The 18,768-nt window shown below is 47.5% G+C and overlaps 2 protein-coding genes across 10 annotated transcripts in view; one reads left to right on the plus strand and one right to left on the minus strand.

Annotated features, from left to right (window-relative positions):
* The first annotated feature begins 469 nt into the window (after positions 1 to 469).
* On the plus strand, positions 470 to 6,180 carry Lyrm2 (LYR motif containing 2). 3 transcript variants are annotated; one of them, XM_055599259.1, is made up of 5 exons: positions 470 to 558; positions 874 to 1,014; positions 1,342 to 2,896; positions 3,850 to 3,885; positions 5,885 to 6,180. In XM_055599259.1, the coding sequence occupies exons 1-3, from the start codon at positions 514 to 516 to the stop codon at positions 1,420 to 1,422; spliced, it is 267 nt and encodes an 88-aa protein (XP_055455234.1). In that variant the 5' UTR covers positions 470 to 513; the 3' UTR covers positions 1,423 to 2,896; positions 3,850 to 3,885; positions 5,885 to 6,180. The 3 variants fall into 3 exon arrangements, with proteins under 3 accessions (XP_055455234.1, XP_055455233.1, XP_055455235.1); XM_055599258.1 differs by lacking the exon at positions 3,850 to 3,885 and having other exon boundaries at positions 1,342 to 3,549; XM_055599260.1 differs by lacking the exon at positions 3,850 to 3,885.
* A 75-nt stretch (positions 6,181 to 6,255) lies between these two features.
* Ankrd6 (ankyrin repeat domain 6) overlaps positions 6,256 to 18,768 on the minus strand; it is a 144,350-nt gene continuing 131,837 nt past the window's right edge. For 4 of the 7 annotated variants that reach the window (XM_055599254.1, XM_055599251.1, XM_055599250.1 and 1 more), the window contains exons 10-16: positions 18,391 to 18,495; positions 17,232 to 17,363; positions 16,719 to 16,901; positions 15,935 to 16,087; positions 10,633 to 10,746; positions 9,268 to 9,394; positions 6,256 to 7,448 (exon numbers count right to left, since the gene is read on the minus strand). In XM_055599254.1, the coding sequence (XP_055455229.1) occupies positions 6,895 to 7,448; positions 9,268 to 9,394; positions 10,633 to 10,746; positions 15,935 to 16,087; positions 16,719 to 16,901; positions 17,232 to 17,363; positions 18,391 to 18,495 (1,368 nt within the window). In that variant the 3' untranslated portion in view covers positions 6,256 to 6,894. The remainder of the gene's footprint in view (positions 7,449 to 9,267; positions 9,395 to 10,632; positions 10,747 to 15,934; positions 16,088 to 16,718; positions 16,902 to 17,231; positions 17,364 to 18,390; positions 18,496 to 18,768) is intronic. The other 3 variants (XM_055599255.1, XM_055599257.1, XM_055599256.1) reach the window with 3 other exon arrangements.

Raw genomic sequence — 18,768 nt, forward strand, 5'->3', positions numbered from 1 at the left:
CAATAGTGAAGCAATCTAGTAGACGCTCAGTACCACATAGCTGGACATCTTTGGTTCGACGTTAATTCCAAACAGTACGACTTGGAAAATAGTCCCATAGAGATTCACTAACCCGACTTCTGGGTGTGTGGTGTTGGGGACAAATACAAAAAAAGGGAGAGGCCCCATGAGTAGAAGGAAAGCGCAGGGTGCCTGAAGGATCTCGCGCGGTGACGACCCGCTGGAGAACAAGGCTTAGAGAAAAAGAAAAGCTTGCAGGGTGCAAATTGAAGTTACTAGTGTAATGTCGGTCTTCTCAGTTATGCACATCAAGGGATCTCAAAGCGCACACACTCTCTCCGTTCCCGTAATGCTCCTACGGGACAGGTTGCTTCCCTCAGCTAACAGCGAAAACACGCCCTCCAGATTTCATCCCTAGGAACCAGGTTCGCCCACCCCTACTTCCGCTTCCGTGTCCAGGCAGTCCGGCCCACTTCCGCTCCTGCGCACCAGGCCGCTGCCACCGCGGGCAATATGGCGGCTTCCCGCTTACCTCCGGCGGCGCTGACGTTGAAGCAGGTATCTGCGGTTCTCCTAAACCTGCAGGTCCCCCGGCGCCCGCCTCGAGCAGTCCCGCGTAGTCCTAACTGCGCTGATGCAGGCGAGGCTGGCGGCGCCTGCGGCAGTAGCTCCGCTGGCTCCTGTCGTCTCGCGGCCTCAGCCTCCCGAGGGCGGGCGATAGCTGTGCCCTAGCCGTGCGAACCTCCGGGCGAACGTTGGTTCTAGTCTTGTTCTGTTCCCCGTGGAGGCCCAAAGGGGCGTCCCTGGTTCTTGTTTGCGGGGTTGGAGCCGGCAGTCTGCAGTTGTAACTTGTGTTTCTCCTTCCCTGAGCAGTTCATGAGGAGGCAACAGGTTCTCCTCCTGTACAGAAAGATCTTGCGAGCGGTTAGGCAAGTTCCGAGTGATTCTGACCGAAAGTACCTCCAGGACTGGGCCAGGGAAGAATTTAAACGAAACAAAAGTGCCACGGAAGAGGTAAGGGCGGGCCACGCTGGGCCCGTCTCCTTCGTCCTGCTGTGTTGTTGAACTTGGAAAGTTTCGCGAAGGTGGCTCATTTTTGATCACTGCTGTTTTGAATTTGTTATGCAGCAGCATCTGGCTGTGTACTGTGTCTGGCTTTCTATTTTACTGCTTTTCGGCTGGGGGTTCTTTCGGTGTAGTGATTGAATGTAGAGCCTCGGGCCTCGTCAGCCCGCAGCTGTAACTAGCCACCGGTGATAGTTGAGTGTAGTAGATGAGATGTTAGCCGTGCGCCGCGGCTAACCTGGTGAAACAGTGACTGGTTTCCCCTGTCTTCCACAGGCTGCCATCCGGATGATGATCACTCAAGGCAATGTGCAGCTAAAGGAGCTGGAAAGGACACTCGCTTTAGCCAAATCGTAACTGAAGGATTCTTTTTCAGATCTCCATGTGTTTTACACAGGCTCAAAGCCACTGTCACAAAGTTCCAGATGCACATGAAAAAGTGCTCCCTCCAATCATGAATGCAAACTAAGGTGTTAACATCTCCATTGCAGTGTAAACATTTGCACGAAGCTGCTGTAATTAAAAGATGAACTATCGACAAGATGAGAGCTTGGAACCGTGCATTGCTTGTGTGAAGGTTAAAAGGCAACAACTTAAAAAAAAAAACAGATCTTGAAAAGACTGTGAGGATGGGGTGGGTGAGATGGTTCCACCATTAAGGCTTTTGCTACCAACAGCCCGAGTGTGATCCTGGGACCCACGTGGTAGAAGGAGAAAACCACTCTGGAAAGTTGTCCTTCACTTTCCACACAGGCACTGTGGTACATAGACCAAAACAATGAGTGAATGTCCTTAAAATGGAAGAGGTGATGTGGAGTTACCTCACACCTCAGCAAGTCTCTAATAACAGGGCATTACAAAGTTCAGCCTTCTTTTTTTAAAGACAGGGTTTCTCTGTAGCCTTGGCTGTCCTAGAACTCACTTTGTAGACCAGGCTGGACTTGAACTCAGAGATCCACCTACCTCTGCCTCTCAAGTGCTAGTTTTAAGATGTGCACCACCTCAAACTGTAAGAGTGGGGTATGTTGTGATCCCTGTGTCTCAAGCTATTGAAAAAAAAGGAATGGCAGTGTACTAACTCTAGGGAGACACTCTTAGGAAAGCAGTGCTCAGGCTTTGGGACCACACTATTCTTGTACAAGGTGTCACACGTCAGACAGATAACCCTGCATATCAGATGTCTGCACCCCAATTCAAAACTAGCCAAATTACAATGAAGCAGCAATGAAAGAACTTTAGGCTTGGGAGTCACCATAACATGAGGAACTGCATTAGAGGGACCCAGCATTTGGAAGGTTGACAACCACTACTCTATAAGAACCACTGCTCTTTCTTGAAGAACCTGCTATGCCCTTCAGAGTTGTGAAGTGACTCTTCACTGTGTCACATTTATAGCCAAAGGACTAAGACCGCAGAGCATTTGGAGCTTTGTTGGAAGTAAATGAGGACATCGAGACACCAAAAAGAGGAGGGAAGCCCGGGCGGTCCAACTCCTGCACCTAACACCTCATGCGGCACTGAGTCATCATGGAAGATAATTGTACACTGTTTTCCCGCAAACTGGGAAAAGAAAAATCTGTCAGAGTTGCCATCAGAACACTTGAGATAAAATTTATACACAATCTGGTGAACTATGTGAAAGATTGTTATCGATTCTAAAGTTATCCTGCAAGCAAAAGTCCATGTCCCATCAACAGAACAGAGAAGCCAAACTGGGAACCTGACCAATATCCTGTACTGGGTGCCTGAAAAATGGTACAAAATGTGCTTGTTTCCAGAGCCCAACACCAGGTCCTGGAGCCTCACGGTCCCCTGCATAGCTTTGCAGAGAGTGAGCTACTGCGAAATGTTTTTTTGTTTGTTTGTTTGTTTACTTGTTTGGTTGGTTTTTTGAGACAGGCTTTCTCTGTGTAGCCCTGCCTATTCTGTAACTTACTTTGTAAACCAGGCTATCCCTGAACTCAGAGGTTCACCTATCTCTGCCCTCCAAGTGCCACGACTCCCTGGCCAGAATTTTATAAGCCAATTTTATTTGGTTTTTACAATCTACAGCCTATGCAAAAATACCTGACAAGCATTTGTGAACAGTTTGGATTTTTGTTTTGTTCTTAAATAGAGTCTCCTTCCAAGAGCCAGGACTGTAGGTGTGAGCCACCGTGCTTTGTACGGACAGTCTTGAAGAGAGACGACTAAATAGTTCCCTTGGTCTGCTTGACATGAAAATTCAAATACGGACCCCACGAAGTCTAAAATCTTCAAACCTAACACTCATTATGTGAGCAGTGATGGCCTGGTGGTCTAACAGCGTGCAGAGAATTAGAAAAGACGTACAGCTGTCAGTCCCAAGGCAAGCCGAGGTGGATTTTGCTTTTCTGAGCTTACTACATAGGTCTGGCTGGGCCTGAACTCAGATCCTCTTACCCCTGCCAAGTGCAGAATTAAAGGTGTATACCACCACAACCTGCATAGTCATTTTTAAAGCAGGTAAGAAAGACACTTAGGATGGAACTGTGTTCAAAGTAAAAGGTAACTGTAACACCTCCTCTCCCTTCTCTGAGGACAGTTCTGCTTTGCTCATTCCGGAGCAATTAGCCTCTTTGGCTTTGGCCAAGTCTTGTTTGGCCTTTTCTTTTTTTAATGATTTATCTACTTTATGTTCATTGATGTTGTACCTGAATGTATGTCTGAGTGAGGGTGACAGGTCCCTTGGAGCTGCCATGTGGTGCTGAGAATTGAACCTGAGTCATGAGGAGGTTCATTTATTATTGTTTTCCTTGGGTACAGGACCACAGTCAACATGTTGGCCAGACGGCACTGCTGGTGAGGTTTTATTTCTCACGAGATTATTTTATGTGGATTACCTGGTTATCTTCTGTAGGATGTTCTGCTTAAATGTCAAACTTGTTCCTAGAATTTCACGTTTGAATAATTGACTTCATGCTTGTGAACTAACAACAGTCCTGTTGTGTAAAGGCACACCTGTAATCATAGTATTCAGGAGGCAGAAAAGGCAAAAAGTGCAAGCAGGTTGCCCATTTCAGACTCCTAACCTGTGGGTGCACCTGAACAGTGCTGCCAGCGGAGGGGGCGGAAGCCTTACTGTAGCTACCCCAGCAGTGCTTTTGGGAGACAAAGCCCAGAGTGACCAAGGAAAAGGCCACTACAAACAGCAGCAGCCCATGCCTGCCTCGGAAAAGGATTATAGAGAATCAGACCCAAAGACATAAAAGACCAATTGTCATCCTAACAAATCCGATGTCACAGGATTTTGAGAAACTATATTCACGTTAAATGTGGATGTTGAGAGAGGGCTCAACAGTTAAGAGTGTATTCTTGAAGAGGACAAGAGTTCAGGTCTCATACATGGGGCAGCTCACAACTGCCTGTTCCTGCAGCGCCAGGGGATTCAGCGCCCAGCAGGTACCTGTGCTCAAACATACATACCCTCACGCATGCAATTAAAATAAGCTCTGATTATTTACCATTCGTGGTTATTTTAAAAATCAGGCATTTTTTTTAAGGTGCTACCCTGTCTTGCACCTTGTGGATTTAATATGCTTGCCTTAACCTTAAAGGGTTTTCCCACAGACACAGATTGCAGCCACCTTGTGTTGACGTTGACTTTAAACTGGATGCATTTGCTCTAAGTAAAAGTGGCTGGGTGCAGGCTCTAGGAATTCTCAAGTGCGGTCAACAGAACAAATGACTATTAAGAGTAGAATACTGACAGAATGAAAACAATGTTTAATGCTTGCAGGGACACAAGTTCAAGGTAATAAAACAATTAGACAGCATGTCTTTTCACCAAGAAAAACCTAAACATGAAAAGCCTGTATTTGGACTGCACAAATCAAAAGTGATGCCAGGACTAACACACTGACCCCATCACAGACATTTAGTATACAGTTACTTGTTTTTAAGGACATTCATCGTGTACACTTTGCTGCTTCATAGCGTGTTTCCACAGCTGCTGACCCTCTTCAGGCCTCAGTTGGAAACCTGGCCTGCTTGAGAGTATGTAGGATGAACAGTTAGTTGTAAAAGTACAGCTGGGATATTTGCTTGTTTTTGCACATAGCACAAGGGGAAAGTACACACCAGCTCTGCGTGCTTCACAATGCTAAGGAACAGTTGCAACAAACCTAACACTGGTGTCACAGACAAAACATGATTGGCCATGGGCTCACTCTGTAATCCCAGAACTCAGGAAGCTGAGACAAAGATCATGAGTTCAAAGCCAGTCTCTGATACACAGTAAACCCTTCCAAAACAAACCAACCACCACTTAGGAAGTCAACCCTGTGGGTAAAGGGCTGATTGCTCTTACTCAATAGCCTGATTTTTATGCTTGATGACGTGACAAAACTATCCATTCACAGTGATAAGCTGCCTGCTTCTGATAGGTAGGAGGTATATCATCAAAGTACTGCCACCAAGATATTCTGTGGTCTAGACTTGATGGATGTTCAATTACAGTTGATCTCTGCATTTCTCAACAAGGATAGTGTGAGGTAATACGTATTCTAATAATGAAATGAACTTCTGCTTGGAGCAGAACTTGAACTTGGGGTTTCATCTCTTACTTAGTATTAGGCAGTTCCAATAACTTGCTGTATAATAAGCAACGATCATACAAGAGTGACCTTTTTTTTTCGGGTAGTATCACAGCAGGGCTCAGGCAAGTGAGGACAGTCTCCAGTGAAGGAGACTGGGAAAGGGTTGCATCTCCCAAGATGCTGAGGATAAAGACAGGTCAGTCACATAAAGTAATGACTCACTGGGTTCTGTACTTACAATGTTTACCCTGTTACTTTTACAGGAAAATCTGTATCCACGGAGCAAGACCTTGGCTTGACAAAGGGATAAATGCATACCAGAGCGGAGAGACCGTCACTTCTCTGGCTCAGTGAATAGCATTTTAGTCACAATTCGTGGACAGCAGTTATTAGGTTATTATGCAGAGAAACTTGTTTCTCTGAGCCTACGTGGATCATGTGGAGATGAATATAATTCGTGTTGCAAAGGATTAGAAGACAAATCCAAGGTCTCAACCAAGATATCTTCACCACCTCAGTCTGGTTGGTACATTTTATTCAATAAACAAGTAAAGATTTATGACGTCCTTAGTTAATTATTCACCTTGAGGTTCTTCAATGAGTGAAGTCAATTCATAATTACAGTTTTGTGGAACTGCCTTCTAAACTGTTTCTTTACAAAATATAGGACAAAAAGTCCAGAAAGGTAGTCTAAGGTAAGTGGCTGGAATTGTTGGGTGAATTTTTTTCCATTAATCTCAGTTATTTTAACTAAGCACACAGTAACTGGTCAGTGGTTTAAACTTTTCCTCATTTGGCAAACATTAGTGAGCAATTACTCCTTATAACCATGACCTTTTAAGTTATTTTAAGACATACTGGACCCCGAGGTTATTAAAATGGATTTCCTCTCAAGATCTGAAGGCTTTTCCTCCAGTTAAAAGATGAGCATTTTGAGAGTTACAAGGGAGAAACAGGGCTTCCCGCCTGAGTCCCGGCTCTGCTAGAACCTTCTAGGCACAGCAGGCGTGTTGGAGATGAGTGACTACAGCCTTTGTCCCTGACATACTTCATAACACGAAATCCTAGACTTAGGCACACACCTCTTCTTGGTGTGGCTTTTTATGAGCGTCTTCCCGGGATTCGCTGTTACTAGTGAAGCCCTGGTAACAGCAGAGCACGGGAAGAGTGTGTCCCCAACAGATGAGTGGCTGTTAGAGGCAAGTCCCCAGGTGCATGGCCAGCTCCTGGTACACAGTTGCTTTGCTCTTGGCTCCCCCTCGGGGTCTGGGTTTTACTTCACCTTTGTCCGCAGCTTGGCAAGCTCTTCTTCCAGACTTCGGATGTGCTCCTTCAGTGTGGCCTCATCTTGCTGGGCCTTCTGACTGGCTTGGCTTCGTGCTTCTTCGATTTTTCGTTCATACCACTTTTCCATCTGGGTAGAAACCGCCTCAAAAAAATACTGGGTTAGCTCCAGGGCTTGCGAGGCATCTCGCGCATCACTGCCTGTCGCTGATGGCTGCTGCCCACAGGGGCTACCAGCTGTTGGCCGCTGGCCTCGGTGCTTGGTCTGCCCACTTCTCCCAGTCTTCTTGGTTTGAGTGCCTCTGGTGACACAGGACGCAGTCTGCTGCTCACCCCTGGGAGCCTCATTCAAGGAGCCTGAGGCTGCAGGGGCCTTGACCTTCCTCAAGCGGGAGCCTGCGCAGTCCGAGGGAAGTAGCTCCTGCTGCTGTCTGTCGGCAGCAGTGGCATTGACTCCCTTGTCCTTGGGCCTCACAACCTGAGAGGAGCTGTTGGAAGCTGCTGCTGCTGGTCCTGCAGCTATCACTGGTGGATCTACAGCTGCTTTCAAAGGGGAAACAAATGTCAGAGCACATCCACACTCAGCCACAGAACTGAGGGACTCATTCAGCTGAGAGTCCTGGGGTCCTGAGAACCTCGGCCTTCCAGGCACCATCCACCCACAGACTTCTCTACCTTTCTGGGCACCATTCACCCACCTATCCATTCCTTCCCCTTTTTCCCCGCCCTTCCACTTTGTCTACAGGTCTCTCATCTTAGCTCATCAGGATTTTCTTGCATTCTTGTTAGCACAGGAATGGCATATAGGCTAGATGTCTGGTGTCGCCTCCTAAATGCTGAGACCAAAGGCATGTGCCATCACACCCCGCAGGCAGCTCTTTTTCTAGGAGCGATTTTAGGGTTACGACAAGAGCAGAAAGGAAGGAAGGCAAGCCGCGCTCTCCACCCACCTCCTCAGCCCACGTTCCATTCGCCACAAGCAGTTCCATTGTTAGTCCCAGCATGAAAAGGCAGCTCAAGGTGTTTCTTAACATGTCGGCACAAAAATAAAGCCATGTAGACAGATAAGGCTATATTAAGCACCTGCCCTATCAAAGCTCCCCAGTAGGACCTAATTACCTAGCTTTAGCATCTTTAGAATTACCATCTAAAGAAAATATGGTTTATACACACAATGGAGTTTGATTCAGCCATAAAGGAAAATTACAGCATTTGCAGAAAAATGGCTAGAACCTGAGGTCATCGTAGTAAGTGAAGCAACCCAGACTCAGAAGGAAAGGCGGTGCATATCTTTTCCTTAGAATCAGAATCTAGATTTTTTTTTTTTTTTAAACAAGGTCTCTCTATATGTAGTCCCGATTGTCTTGAACTCACTTTGTGGATCAGGCTGGCTTTGAACTCAGTGATCCACCTGCCTCTGCCTCCTAAGTGCTGGGATTAAAGGCTTGTTTCACCATGTCCAACTAGAATCTAGACTTTCAAAAGCAATAAAATAGAAGAGGGGCTATTTGGGAACAGGAAAGGAATTCACAGAAGTAGGGGTACCTGGGGGTAGTTAGGGGTGATGGACATGTGTAGAAATTCAATGAAACCATTGTTTTGTACAATGAACATATGATAGTTTTAAAATCAAGTACTCACTGCAGCTAAAGAGTCATCATTTAAACCATGTCTTAACGCCTAGGACAAGTTCAGGACACTGATGACTGCTTACAAAAGCTTTGTAGGTTTAGGTAAAGGCAAGAGGCCACTGACTAGGAGCAAAGAGGGGAAAGGCCTGCCCAGGGGAAAGTCAGTCCTTTATCACTCCTCATCTTCAGATCCACTGAGCCCCTTGGTCCTGGTTGGTTTTTGTCAGCTTGACAGAAGCTAGGGTCATCTGGGCAGGCGAACCTTAACTGAAAAATGCATCCTTCAGATTGTCTATAGGCAAGTCTGTGGAAGCATTTTCTTCATTAATGGTCCACGTGAGAGGCCAACCCATGAGGGGTACTGTTGTCCTGGGGCAAGTGACCCTGGGTGCGTAAGAAAGCAAGCTGAGCAAACTATCAAGAACATGCAGGTCAGCAGCAATTCCTGCCTCCAGGTTCCTGCCCTGACTTCCCTCAGTGATGGCGTGTGACCTGGATGTTTAAGACAAATAAAGCCTTTCCTCCCCAGGCTGCTTTTGGTCCTGGTGTTTACACACACCAGAACACCCGTCAATATCCCTTATTCTATCCCTCCCTCTCACGTCTGGATACTTCTTGCTTCCTAACACTTGAGCCTCACTGTGGTTGCTGCGGCTCTGGAGTGTGGACAATGTTCAGATCAGGAAGGGTGAGGATATTGCTGTCTGACAGGCCTCCTGTGCATGTGTTACCTGGAGAAGAGTCACAAGGAGATGGTGCGGGTTTAGCTTTAAAGGTCCGAGACTCTCCAGAAAGCCTCAGTTCCAGAGTCTGGATCTTCATCATACACCAGGCTTTTAATTCATCCACCAGGGACATCTAAGAACAAACAACACAGTGAGCATCGTGCGATAAGGTTTGTGAATTAAAGCAGCAAGAATAAAGTTTGGGGGTGGAGGGACTGGAGAGATGGTTCAGTGGCTAAGAGGAGACCTCTTCCAGAGGACCTGAGTTCTAGTCCCAGTATCCACATGTCAGCTCACAACCAGTTTACAGTCTGTAACTCTAATCCCTGGGGATCTAAGGGCACCAGGCACCCACAGGGTACAAAGATACACATGCAGACAAAACTCCCATACACATAAATGAATAAAATAATCTTTTAAAACAATTTCATTAGAGCTGGGCGTGGTGGCACAAGCCTGTAATCCCAGAACTCGGGAGGCAGATGGATCTCTGTGAGTTCGAGGCCAGCCTGGTCTACAAAATGAGTCCAGGACAGCAAAGGTTACACAGAGAAACCCTGTCTTGGGAAAAATAAATTTGTATTTAAAAGATTTATTTTATGAGCTGTTAAGGTGGCCCAGCAGTTGAAAATGATTGCTGCCAAATCCAAAGAGCGCAGTTCAATTCCCAGAACTTACATGGTAGGAGAGAACTGACATCCACTAACTGTCCTGAGCATCTCACGTGTGCATGCACGTCTTCACCCCACCACCCCATAAAAATCTGTGAGTGTTTGGGTGAATGTGCAAGATGTAGCCCTGGAGGTTAGAACAGCGAATCAGGTACCTTGGAACTGGAGTTACAGGCCGCCGTGAGCAACCCAGCCAACTCGGGACCAACTAAGCCAACTCTCTAGTCCCCAAGAATGACTTTAAATTATGACACTTGAGGTTACAATTGGCACATGTAAAAGTTAGGATTATTCATCCTCCCACAGGTCACTGAACCAAGGTTATGAGTCACCCAGAACTCAAAAGCCAAAACAGCTTGCAAATCTTCCAGCCAGGTGTTTTGGCTGCTCTCACAAACTCACCAGCGCTCACCTCATTTCTGCTGACCTGGAAAAGCAGTGACTCCTGAAGGGAAACTGATGAACAGACAATCCAGGGAAAAATGGCCCTCCCCGTGTACTGTCCAGCAGGCTTGGCCACAGGCTCACATAGGACACCATGCTCCTTGCTAACATAAGAGGCTGTGAAGTGCAAATGGTCTTCATGCTCTCAGCCTCTGCCTTTGCATCCTAGACCAGCTAGGGAGATCTGGCTTTGCATCCAGCTCGGGAGATGTGGTGACTGATCAGTGGTGGGCTGACAGACGCTGGTTCTTCTTACCTGCTGCTTCTCTCTCTCCTGCTTCTCAGCAGCGGCATGCTGTTGCAGGCGATTCAGGCAGTCTGTTCTCTCCGCTGACAGCCGTTCCACCATCAGTTTATCCAAAACACACATCTAGGGTTCAAGGAAACAGAACACATGCTGAAATGAGGAGAGTCCACAGAGCAAGAAAGGGACTTTAGCTCCCCTTCCACCCTCGCTTCACAGTACAAAATCCTAGCTTTTCAGAACTCCTGCACACACTTCTTGTAAGGCCACTGCTGTCCTCACTCATCGAAAGGCCTAAGTGATTAATAGACCACAAGTTCACAAAAACAAACCACAGAAGCAGATGCAGATCAGGAAGGCCTTAGCATGTAAGTGCCAAAGCTCTCCTTCGGAGCAATGCTCTACAACCCCAGTGAGCATGTTTCCTAGTGCTTCATTAAAGGCAGTCAAAGAACGCAAGAGAAGGGAGCAGAGTCTGTGTCAAAGACTGGGGCTGGAGAGATGGCTCAGCGGTTAAGAGTAACGGATGTTCTCCCAAAGGTCCTGAGTTCACAACCATCAATAATGAGATCTAGCGCCCTCTTCTGGCATGCAGGCAGAATACTGTATACATAGTAATAAAAATAAATCTTAAAAAAGAGAGAGAGAGCACACCTCCAACACTTCTTGTGGGACCCTCACTCCTATGCTAGACCAAGCTCATTGATCTGAAAGGTCCAAAATAAAGAGAACAAAGCTGGGGTTAGAAGGGGCCAGCCCCAAGGGCTCAGTGCTGAGCCATCCCGTGTTGATGCACACGGCTTCCACAGGGAGGCTGCACCAGGTCCTGAAAAGGCATGTGAGCCTCCTCTCCATGTCTCTCGGGGTCCCACGTTTCTCTGTGACATCCCAGGATGCCTTCTCCTCCACACCCAAAGCAGCCAAAGTGTGCAGGGCTTCTCTTAAAGTGGCAGCATTTGGGGATGGAGAGATGGCTCCATGTAAAGAGCACTGTCTGCTCTTCCAGAGGACCCAGGTTCAATTCCCAGCACCCACATGGCAGCTCACAGTTCCAGGGAATCTGACACTATCACACAGACATATATGAAGGCAAAGTATCAATGTACATAAAATAAAAATAAAATCTTAATTAAAAGGAAAGAAATGACAACATTGGCCCAGGTACCTGACTTACACCAACTGGGTTCATGCCCTGCCCTGGCCACTTGGAAAGAGGGATGACCTACCCACTGATCTGCCATCCTCTGCACACGAAGAGGCCATCACAATCCAGCTTTCACCTGGCACAGCCGTTTGGGCTACAGACTGGCTATACATCACAACCTGAAGGTTTTCAAATATTCTTTCCATAAAATGCAAGAGGCTAGTAAATCTGAAACATGCGCAGCCCCTGTGGACATACTGGACATCCTTTACCCTGCATGCTGGACGCAGAGGCAGGCAGGTCTCCAAAAGTTCCAGCCTAGTCCACATAGCAAGTTCTAGCCAACCAGGACTACAAAGTGAGACATTGTCTGAAAGAGGGAAGGGACAGAGAAAGAGAGAGAAAGAGAACAGGAGAGAGAGAGAGGGAGGAAGAGGAAGGGAGAGGTGGAAAAGTTAAGAGTTCAGCTTCACCATAAACAAGGAAATAAAACTTAAATACTAAAATATCCTTCATTTAACGCAAACTTTAGAAAATAAAATAGTAAGTGATAGCAAAAATTTGGGACAGAAACTCAGATAATGCAAACTGACACAACCTTTCCATGCGGTAATCTACCAACATTTGTCAAGAGACTCAAGCATTAACTTTGGACCCAGTTATCCTAATGATAAGCCCAAGTCTGAAAAGGGCCAGCAAGATGACTCAGTAGGTAAAGACACCTGCCAGCAAGTCTGAGAACCTGAATTCAATACCTGGGACTTACACAGTAAAAGGAAAGGATAAACTCCCACTTACTGTCCTCTGACCTCTACACAAACACACAATTAAATGTAAAAACATTTTCAGTCTGAGAGATAGCCAAAAAATAATATATAAACTTCATCCTAACATTATTCATAAGAGTAGGGGAAAAAGTCTAATTAAAAGTGCTTAAGTTAATTATGTCATATTAATAGACAGATACTATGTCGCTAAAGACATGGGAAAGGGCTCTGCTGTATAAAATTAAGTGATTACAAACCTCACTCCCACACAGGCGTTGGGAGCATAGCGTGAGGGTCTTTGCCCCAACAAACCTCCAGAAGGACACAGGATTCTCTTTCCAATGGGAAAAACATAAAAACAAAACAAACAAACCTGTTTTTCCATCCAGAAAGCTAAGATGGCCACAATAACTAGCCTAGCAATCTGCATTATCTGCTTGGCCTGGCTGTATCAAGCTCCTACAGCCAGGACTGGAAGTGACTAGTGAGCTAAATGACACTTACAGCCAGGGGCTCCCCAAGCTCTCACGGCCAGGACCTGAGCTTGCTATCTGTGTGACCAAGACCAGGTGGCCTTTCAGGCAGTACAGGTAGCCTGCCTCTAGAACCCATCTTCTTGGAAGAAATGACATGTACCCTGAGTTGAGTTTTGATGTAATTATGCGTCCTTATGCACTGGGGACTATATTACACCAGGAAACCTTTTTTTCCAAAATAATACTGGGCTTAAATATGTTGGAAATAAACCGCCTGTTATCAGACTCTTCAGAAGTTTTAATCCAGGTTGATGAAGTCAGTGTGAAGCGAGTTCCCATTGCCATCTCTCTGCCTGACACCTGAGGCGACACCTCACACGGTCACAGGGTCGCACTGTGAAGCACGCTGACAATGGACGAGGAGGCGAGAGCTCAGGGATGGTGCCGGGAATCACATTCTTCAGTGGGGTGGGCCCTCTTACGTGAAAAATCTGACCCATCGCACATTTCTTAGTAATGACAAGGAAAGCATACTTTCACGGAGGAAGAAAACAAGTGCCTCGCTTAGCAACGGTAACCCTGACATTCTGTGCCTCCCTGTGGAAGCTAATCTGGAGTTCACACTGCTAACCACGGCACAGGCTTGCGGAAGTAAAATCGGAACCTGAGTAACTGTTGAACTGCTCCTCACAGACATTAGCAGCAGCACTTGGGAGTCTTGCTAGTCACAGGTCTGTGGTCCTCACTCAGAAATCCAGTCACGGCGATTCAAGTCAATTCTGTGGATCAGGAATAGGCTAAGAATTCACCCCCCAGCCTCCGCTGCCGCCACGCTCAGAACCACAAATCATTGTCCCAGACCTTTCCGTTGGCAGAAGTATGGGCGTGAAGGCCCAACTTAAACACTCACAAAGAAACTAAGGAATAAATCCAGAAGGCAGCCGGGCCCTATAACAACCAGCGTGGGTGCTTAGAAGAGACAGAAACCTGGAAGGAGCCATACAAAGAGCCCACAGAACCCAAGTCAAGTGCACAAAGGGTCCTACACTGAGATTAAAGTCAAACAGCCAGGCATGGTGGTGCCTGAGAACTCTGAGGCCAGCCTGGGCTACATGAGACTTCGTATCAAAAAGATTAAAATAAACAAATGTGAAGAATAAATAACTAACTGAAATGCTTCGGGAACTGAGGGAGGCTGAACGTGGGTGGGCTGTTGTCCAAAGGTTGCTGCTTCTCTTAGATGTGGTGAATCTCATGCTGATCCCTGCCGGGCCCACTGTGAGGTCCTGAGAGGTGCCTCAGGCAACTCAGTCTCCCTCAGCTCCAGAAGAACAGTGAGGCAGTAAGAGGGACTCAAAAGTCTTTGCTTCCAAGCCCCACACTCAGAGTTCAGGAACATGAGTCACAAAGTGTGCCTTTTTCTTAAAACAAAAACAGGAAATTGGTTGACTCTCAATACGAGTATAAAAGTATTCATTACTTCATTCTTCTCTCAGCTCTTCTTCGTGGTAGACAGCTTTCCTGACAAAAGCTGCCCTCGGTTGTTTGGGGCTTGCTGAAGAGGCTTGCAGCTCGAGTCCAGTGCCCAGTACATGAGGCCAGGCATGGCAGTGCAGACCTGCAACCCCAGCATTCAGGAAACAGGTGCAAAATCAGAAGCTCAAAGGCCTCCTCAGCAACAGAGCGGGTCTGCGGCTCCATGAGATCCAATCTCAGAGAAATACAAATGAAGAAAATAAACTTAAATATTAATAGTGGGCTGTTTTGTTTTTTTTTTAATCACCACAGCCTTGTGGATAATTCGCCTTCCTCTGTAATGCTTATTTTTCTTTAAAAAAAAAAAATGCTCCGTAATGAAAATGTATTGCTTTTCTTTCTTTTCATTTCCCTGTTTTTGGTTTTTAGAGACAGGGTTTCTCTATGTAGCCCTGGCTGGAGCCATAAGGTTGTTGTGTAATTCAAATGCTGATTTCTATACCCCCTCCCCCAAATCTGGTTGCAGTCCCTGTTCTGAGAATCTCCTGTCTCAATGCTGTATAAACACTGCTCCCCAATTGTCCTCTGACATGCCCATAAAGCAGCTTATAGCCAGTCACTGAGCTTGGGAGAGAACAGGGCTGAACTTCCTTCCAGCCAAGGTAGGAAGAATCAGAGGAGAAAGTAGAGGATTAAGCCCTGGGCAAATGTGCAGGAGGGACCAGAAGAGAGCTCAGCAAGAAAAGCTACAAAGTGCAAGTATCTCTGGGATGTATGCTAGGAAGAAGCCAAATTAGGTTAGAGGGTTAAGAATAGAGTAATAACTGCTCAGTTATTGTTGTGAAGCATAATATTAAGCAAATATGAAGAGTCTCGATTATTTGTGTGATAGCCGGGTTAAGGGAGAAACTGAGAAACTGAGAAACTGAGAAACAGGCACAGTTTTATAAAAATAACTAACACCTGGCTGTCCTGGAACTCACTCTGCAGACCAGGCTGGCCTCCAACTCAGAGATCTGCCTGCCTCTGCCTCCTGAGTGCTGGGATTAGAGGTGTGCTGTACCGCCATTTCCTGGCCCCAATGGCCCTCTTTCTTTTTCTTTCCTTCCTTCCTTCCTTCCTTCCTTCCTTCCTTCCTTCCTTCCTTCCTTCCTTCCTTCCTTCCTTCCTTCCTTCCTTCCTTCCTTCCTAGACAGAGTCTCACTATGTTGCGCAGTAGTCCTGGAATCTGTGACTCTCCTGACTCAGCCACCTAAGTGCTAGTATTACAGTCATGTGCCATTATTCCTGGCAGGAAAACATAAGTTTTATAATCCCAACTATTTTTATATGCCCAGGCTGGCACATGCTCAGCTGAGACTCTAATACTGAGGCACCACACAGCCAGCCCTAGCGTCTTCAGGGCACTGTCTCCTTCCGGCGGAGCACCAGGGGCCTGAGCGCATGCTTACCTGGTGCTGGGCCTTACTCTCCATCTGTCCCAGCTTTGTGTTCACTTTGTCCTGCACTGATCCCAGCTCGGCTTTTATCTCCTCCACAGTCGCCTCCAACTGGTTCTCCAGCTTGCTGATCAGAGGTTCGCAGCGACAGCCCTTTATTGGGGCCTGGGAAGTGATGAAAAAGGAATGAGGGGGCTGGAGAGATGGGTCAATGGGCAAGAGTGATGGTTCAGTGTTCCCAGAACCTTCCCCTCTGACTTCTGTACACACAACTATGCACCCAAATACATACACACAGATACACCACACTCACAAATATTCTCTCTCCTTTACACACACGGGGGCGGGGGAGACGTAGAAATCAGCCCTTCTTTCTTCAAATTTAACAATCATCTTGAGCAACCACTGCACATGGCAGGACACCATGGGAGGCAGAAGACTTAAGAGGCCAGACTTATCCCCAGGCTAGCTTTGGATGTCCCATAGGTTGAGCTCTGGGTCCAAAAGCACTAAGATTCGGAGGGTGAGACATAGTATATTCTTAAAGAGGCTTGAATCCACGCACTCTGGGGCCTCCAGACAGAAGTCCCTAAGGATGGTAGACTGCGCTGTGGACAGTGACTTTCGGGAGGGGCCTGCGTGGCAGGGTACATGGGCGGTGTTTGGATGGGGAGCCTTGCTAGGTCAAGATCTGGGGGGGGGCATCTACCGCCAGGCGGAGGCCTCCCCCGCCCGCAGCCCTTGCAGGGCTCTGGCCCGGCGGCACCCGGGCGGCACCTGGGCGGCACCTGGGTACCTGCATCACTTTCCCGTCCTCGCCCCGGTACAGCGTGTACAGCTGGTACGCCCTGAACCCATGCGGGGGCGGGGGGGACCAACATCGGTGTCTGCTCTTTTTGGGGTGGTGATGACCATGCAGGCTCCTCTGGTGTCCAGGCTGTTGGTCTGCTGCGGGGGTGGGGTCAGAGAGCGCTGACACCTGTGGGAAAAAAGGCCACCACCCCTAAGGCCCCGCAGCACTCACCCGAGTGACAAGCATTTCCCGTCTCCCATGCAATGCTACACAGTATAACTGTCTCAAAAATAAAAAAATAAAGAACTCCACCTTGCTTCTGGGCCTCAGAGCAGCGTACTCAGAAACACTCGAGCACCATCTCCTGCGTCTAAAGCCAGTGGATTCCATTTTGTGTGTGTGTAGGGGGATCATTCCCAAACAGCCTTCCAGAGGAATGGTGTCCTAGCTGGGCAAATCACCCCAGACCTCCTCCAAGCCAGCCCCATGGTCCCCCTCCCCTCTGATTGCTCTGACCTCTGGCCTTGACTTTCTCCTCTTGTCATCCTTTCTGGGCTCCTGGGGAGCTGGTGGGCAATCTCTTCTAGCTTCCTCTTTTTGGGGTACAGCCTGTTCACTGCTGGGGGTGTCTCCTGCTGAGACACTTCCCTACAAAGGAAAAAGCCCCCAAATTAATCCACATGAGTCTTTGGCCTCTGACCCCAGCTGGGTATACTTTTGCTTATAAGACTTCATCCAATAATGGACCCACAAGGACATTAGCCAATGGCAGGGTCTTCTGCATGGAGGGTAAGCCCAGCAACAGCTTCTCCTGTCTGGCTAGCTGGGCTTTTATTTGTATGAAATGAATATGCTTTCAGCTGCATAGTTAGATGCTTGGATTAAAGGTGTGTGGCACCAGGCTCAGCTTAGTAATAACAGCTTATGTGTCCATAAAAGGTCTCTCCTCTCATGGTCCCTGCCAAGAACTCTCAAAGATCTGGGCATGTCACATGGCTTTAATCTTAGCAGAGGCAGGTGGATCTCTATGAGTTCAAGGCCAGCTTAGTCATCTGTCAAGTTCCAGACCACCCAGGGCTACACAGTGAGACCTTGCCTCCACCCAAAAAAATCTTACGAAGATTGCCAGATTGTTTACTGCACAGTGGCACTGAATGGAGCAAAGAAATGTCCAGCTGAAGCTCATAGCCCATGTACTAGGCAATCCTGGTGTGCCCAATGCCATCCTTTTCTGACATGCACACAGAAACTATTGGAGTAGCCTTGGTCCATTCCCTAGTTAGAAACCAAAGGAGCAGTCTACCCTAGTAGGTCTCAGAATCACCTACAAAGTTTGTTTCAACAGACCAGGTTACCCCACACACACTCCCGGTCCAGAGCTCCTATTTCAGCAGGTCCATGCTGAGTCCTGGGAATCTACATACTGATAAGGCCCCAGGTGACCACATGGACACCACAGCTGCAGAACCAAAGTAGTGCATAAATCAGGGCATAGGTGTGTCCACGGTGGAACAAAGGCCGCGAGCACATGTGGCACAAAGGGCAGATGAAGGCCACTCACGAACATACACACAAAGACGGGATCTGGAATGATGCACAGACCGGGACAGGAGATAGCAGGCAACCTGAACCCAGATGAGTGGGCACCTGGGGTCTTTGGGAGAGTCCCTCATACCTTGCTTTGTGCCACCTCATCTCTGGGCACAGACTGGGCCCTCCTCTCTTCCTTGAGCCTCTCTCTCCTTTTCCTCAGGCTTCGCCCACGACTGAAGCGCAAGATCTAAAAGAGGCAAATACTATAGTTGTAGGGGTGAAGGGGGTTACAGCGTCTGCATGTGGCAGAGGACTCTCCCTGGGCATGGCGCTCCAATCTGACAGAACCTACAGCCCAGTGGGAAACACCAGTGTCACAGAGAACTCCGGCCCTCCTATGCCTCCTTAGTCCTGTGCCGAACATAGCAGGGACCAAGAAATGGGTAGGATCTCTTCTTTGGTCGTAAGAGATTTGTATATAACAATATAAGATGTCTATGTGCTGAGCTGGCGTGGCCAG

This window comes from Psammomys obesus, unplaced genomic scaffold, assembly GCF_907164565.1.
Source record: "Psammomys obesus unplaced genomic scaffold, mPsaObe1.curated_primary_1811, whole genome shotgun sequence".
NCBI classification, from domain to species: Eukaryota; Metazoa; Chordata; class Mammalia; order Rodentia; family Muridae; genus Psammomys; species Psammomys obesus.

Bases quoted from the DNA above. Each gene is read 5' to 3' on its own strand.
- Lyrm2 (XM_055599258.1), top strand. From the start codon at position 514: ATGGCGGCTTCCCGCTTACCTCCGGCGGCGCTGACGTTGAAGCAG. The intron at 559-873 runs GTATCTGCGGTT...TTCCCTGAGCAG, and splicing joins CGGCGCTGACGTTGAAGCAG to TTCATGAGGAGGCAACAGGT. The intron at 1,015-1,341 runs GTAAGGGCGGGC...TGTCTTCCACAG, and splicing joins ACAAAAGTGCCACGGAAGAG to GCTGCCATCCGGATGATGAT.